This window comes from Nicrophorus vespilloides, unplaced genomic scaffold (genome assembly GCF_001412225.1).
Source record: "Nicrophorus vespilloides isolate i.1.1-1 unplaced genomic scaffold, Nicve_v1.0, whole genome shotgun sequence".
Lineage (NCBI taxonomy): Eukaryota > Metazoa > Arthropoda > Insecta > Coleoptera > Silphidae > Nicrophorus > Nicrophorus vespilloides.
The window spans coordinates 1-3,741 of NW_017098434.1; the positions used below are offsets into that span (position 1 = coordinate 1).

At 30.1% G+C, this 3,741-nt stretch overlaps 1 protein-coding gene across 1 annotated transcript; it reads right to left on the bottom strand.

The window, feature by feature from the left end:
* Positions 1 to 1,660: 1,660 nt before the first annotated feature.
* Positions 1,661 to 3,451, bottom strand: LOC108562454 (DNA ligase 3-like). Its single transcript, XM_017920804.1, has one exon. The coding sequence runs from the start codon at positions 3,438 to 3,440 to the stop codon at positions 1,887 to 1,889; it is 1,554 nt and encodes a 517-aa protein (XP_017776293.1). The 5' UTR covers positions 3,441 to 3,451; the 3' UTR covers positions 1,661 to 1,886.
* Positions 3,452 to 3,741: the final 290 nt, after the last annotated feature.

Here is a 3,741-nt window from a genome sequence, read left to right on the forward strand (position 1 = left end):
CGGACCCTCATTAACATTCATCGCAAATTAAACTATTTTCAACCTCAACATTACATTCGCATACACTAGAACCGCTTAATATTACAGATTACTAATCGCCAACAGCTTAACGTGATTTCATTGTAATCAGCTAATCATTAGTTTGTATTCAAAACCGCATCACTCTTTAAGTAATAACTTCTGCAAATAATTTATAACTACAATCATTATAAATAGATAACATTGAAGATTCTACAGATTTTTGTGTAATCAATGAGCATACAATACACAAATCACTGACTATCATAACGTCAGCATTGACACATAAAAAGAAGAAACCAATAACAGAGCAAAATAAAATTAATATGTATAATATTCAATATCTAAAGAACATTTCCATTCTCTGGAACGAAACTTCATCTACATATGAAGGATTTGTCATTGGTCGAGAACATTAAAAAATAGATATACAATTTCATGATTGAAGTAACAATAAAAAAAGCGCAATTCTACAAATAACTGAGTTACGGCTGTAATTTTCTTCGTCAAATTTTATATTAAGGAAATTTGGAATAATAAAAAAATATCAAAAAAAGATAAAATTAAAAACTTTTTGAATTAAAATTATGTTTAAAACATAAATAATATCTTTGAAATTAATTTTAGATACAATTTACATGTGCATAGCAAATAATGGAGCCATTATAAAAGTGACTTCATCGGCGCACTTTAATCTTGCGCACTATTGTCGGGTTACCACCAAATATATATACAAATTTAATAGTGAACCATTTAATTGGACAACCTCACATTTTAATTCTAAAGTTGGTATTAGGATTAAACTTAATATTTCTAGATTAGCTTTCTGCAGTGATGCATTACTAAGTATTTTACAAATTATCTGATAAGTATAGTTTTGTTTCGAGTCTTTTCGATATTCTTATGTAATACGATTTTTTGTACATTCGCGTATAGCGAATATTGCATTTTTTTAATATTATAAGGTTTGGTTATATTTATTTCATCTAGATTCTAGACGACCAACGATATGGTTGAAATGATTTTAATAACTAGCAATGAATTGCACAACTATAGTGGATTTTGCTACATCCAGTAATTATTAGTTCAAAACGAGATTACACCAACAATATATTAATTACGGTGCGCGGGTTGGAAATTAATAAATGGACATAGGACGTATGAAAAATGAAATTCCACCGGTGTTTGACATAATTGCCCATTACTTTAATTAAAGTATTAATTTTAGTTTGTCTGCGAAACCGAACGATGAGAAAATTAGGAAAATTAATGTCCCACTCACCGAAAACACTGGTTTTATATAATGGAAATGATTATTAATCTAATGTAAGCACACTCATATATTTAAAAATGTAACAATATACGTATAGTGATGTGTAGATATATTTGATTTTCTACTATTGGTTAATAATAATTATATACAAATGTTTTATCCTTTATTAATAACAATAATTGTATTTTGTTTCTTTTCCTGCCATTTATCTTAAATAAGATAAAGAACTGGACTAAAAAAATCAAGGGATTGGTTCAGTGACCAACCTTAACGTGAACACACGGAAGTCATATTTAAATTGCTAATTTAAGATTCAAATATTAAACTTTAGTTTAGAAAATCAACAAGAAATAAAAATAAGGATGGTAGTTAATGCAAAGACAATTTATTATATGTTTAAGTCAGTAATCACATAAACCTCCGTTTTACGAAATTTAATGTGAATGACAGAATTTTAATGTACTGAAGTGCTACGATATGACATGTTTATTTATAATCTATTTAGTATGAACAATAAGTAAATCTGATCGCAGATTAAGAAGTTGAGTTGCATGAAAAATATTATTTATTAATGTTATTGAGTTTATGATCTATATTACGGTTTAGATGATGTTGACGGTCTCTTTCGTGGATCGTCATTAATTTCGTTTTGCGCTTTACGTTTCCTGTCAAATTTTCCTTCACGATTTAAAATTTCCAATTCTTCGTCGATCAATGAACCATCAAAATTATATTTTGATGTATTGTAGAGTTTAGTCAGTTCATCCAAACTCGTTGCAGTTTTCCAATTTTTGTCGGTTCTTACTTTCTTTACTCTTGGGAATCTTATGGATATACCATTCGCCGTGTGAACACGGTGAGTTTGAATAAATTCAGCGCCGATTACTTCCCAGACTGGTTGCTGTTTCGGATCTTTAGCAATAAATTCGGGCAACATAGTTTTAGAACAATTTAACCACTTCGGAGTAATTTGCTTATTATTCTTGACTAAATTTCCATTATTTTTCAAATTTGATCGTACCTTGGTTACAGTGTAATATTTCTCAGTATTTGCATCATAAACGCCCATCAAAAAAACTGATTTACCCCAAGACCCGAGAACTACCAAATCCGAAGTATCTGCCATTTTTCCATCATATAAATGGTCTTTTTTCACTTTCAACCAGTGCCTTTCCCCAGGCTCATATTTACCTAAGATGTCCTTCAATACCAAACCTTCTAATCCTAATTTAATAACTTCTTTCATGTGCTGAGCCAAATCGTTAGCATTATAAATCTCTTTCATTTCCGAAAGCATCATCACGTTAGGAATCTCTGTCATATTCCTCGACAATAAGTCTCTTCGTTCCTTCAAAGGTCTCTCAGTCAAATCCTCACCATTTAAATACATGCAATCAAATATAAATAAACAGAGAGAAGCATTTTTTTGTTCTTTCTGCTTATTTTTTCCTAAAGTTCCAAACGGTAGCGGCTTTCCATTGTTCTTATCTACCATCACTACCTCGCAATCTAATATAACATCTTTGGCATTAGGCATAGCTTTGGAAATATGTTTATCAAAACCTACAATTTTATGTTTCTGAACTGGTAGCAGACTCCTTGAGAAAAATTTTAATTCTTTGTTCTTTTTGTGCACCTGCACACGCTCTCCATCATATTTGACTTCCGAAAAAATGCCGTTCGGGAATTTCTTCAAAGCTTGCCTCATGTTTTTACATGCTTCAGCTAACATAGGTTGGATTGGTTTCATAACAATAATTTGGCTGGTAGTTGTATTTCTAAATTCATTAATTCCTTCATCTTCAAATTCAATTGATTCAAATTCCTTTCCTTGTCTTCTCGCATACTCTCTCTCACATTGTTCGACCTTCTCGATTATAAGTTCTTTATCTGCTGTACTCAAATTGTTCCATCCGTCCAAATCATTTGCAGATACCAATCTTCTGGTATTAGGTCTTTGATTTAAGAATACCTCAAATAAACAGTCTATATGATACCAATACTTCAATGGTCCACGTGGGCCTTGGACGTATTTTGCTAAGCGCAATTCACCTTTTAAACACTTTTGATCACATCTTCTGCAAGTAGCACGACCCTGTGTTGGTCTATCTACGCAGAATGGCTTTTGCGATGAATCTATATCACCCATCGATTACAATTACAAACTAGCACTTAATTAAATATTTCTAATTTACTCTGAGTATTTATACATGTAAAAATATACTGATTAAATAATCTTATAATTGAAATATTTTATCTATATTGTATTATAAATATTTGTAAATCAATGATGAAATTCTATTATTTTTTTATTATTTCTAAAATAAAATAATATATATCGCAGTAGATTAACATTCTTTACAAACGATAATAAGATTGAGACTATTTTTAATTCTATTTTGAACGGATATAGGTACTTATCCATTTAAAAATAATTGTTTGTTAGTATT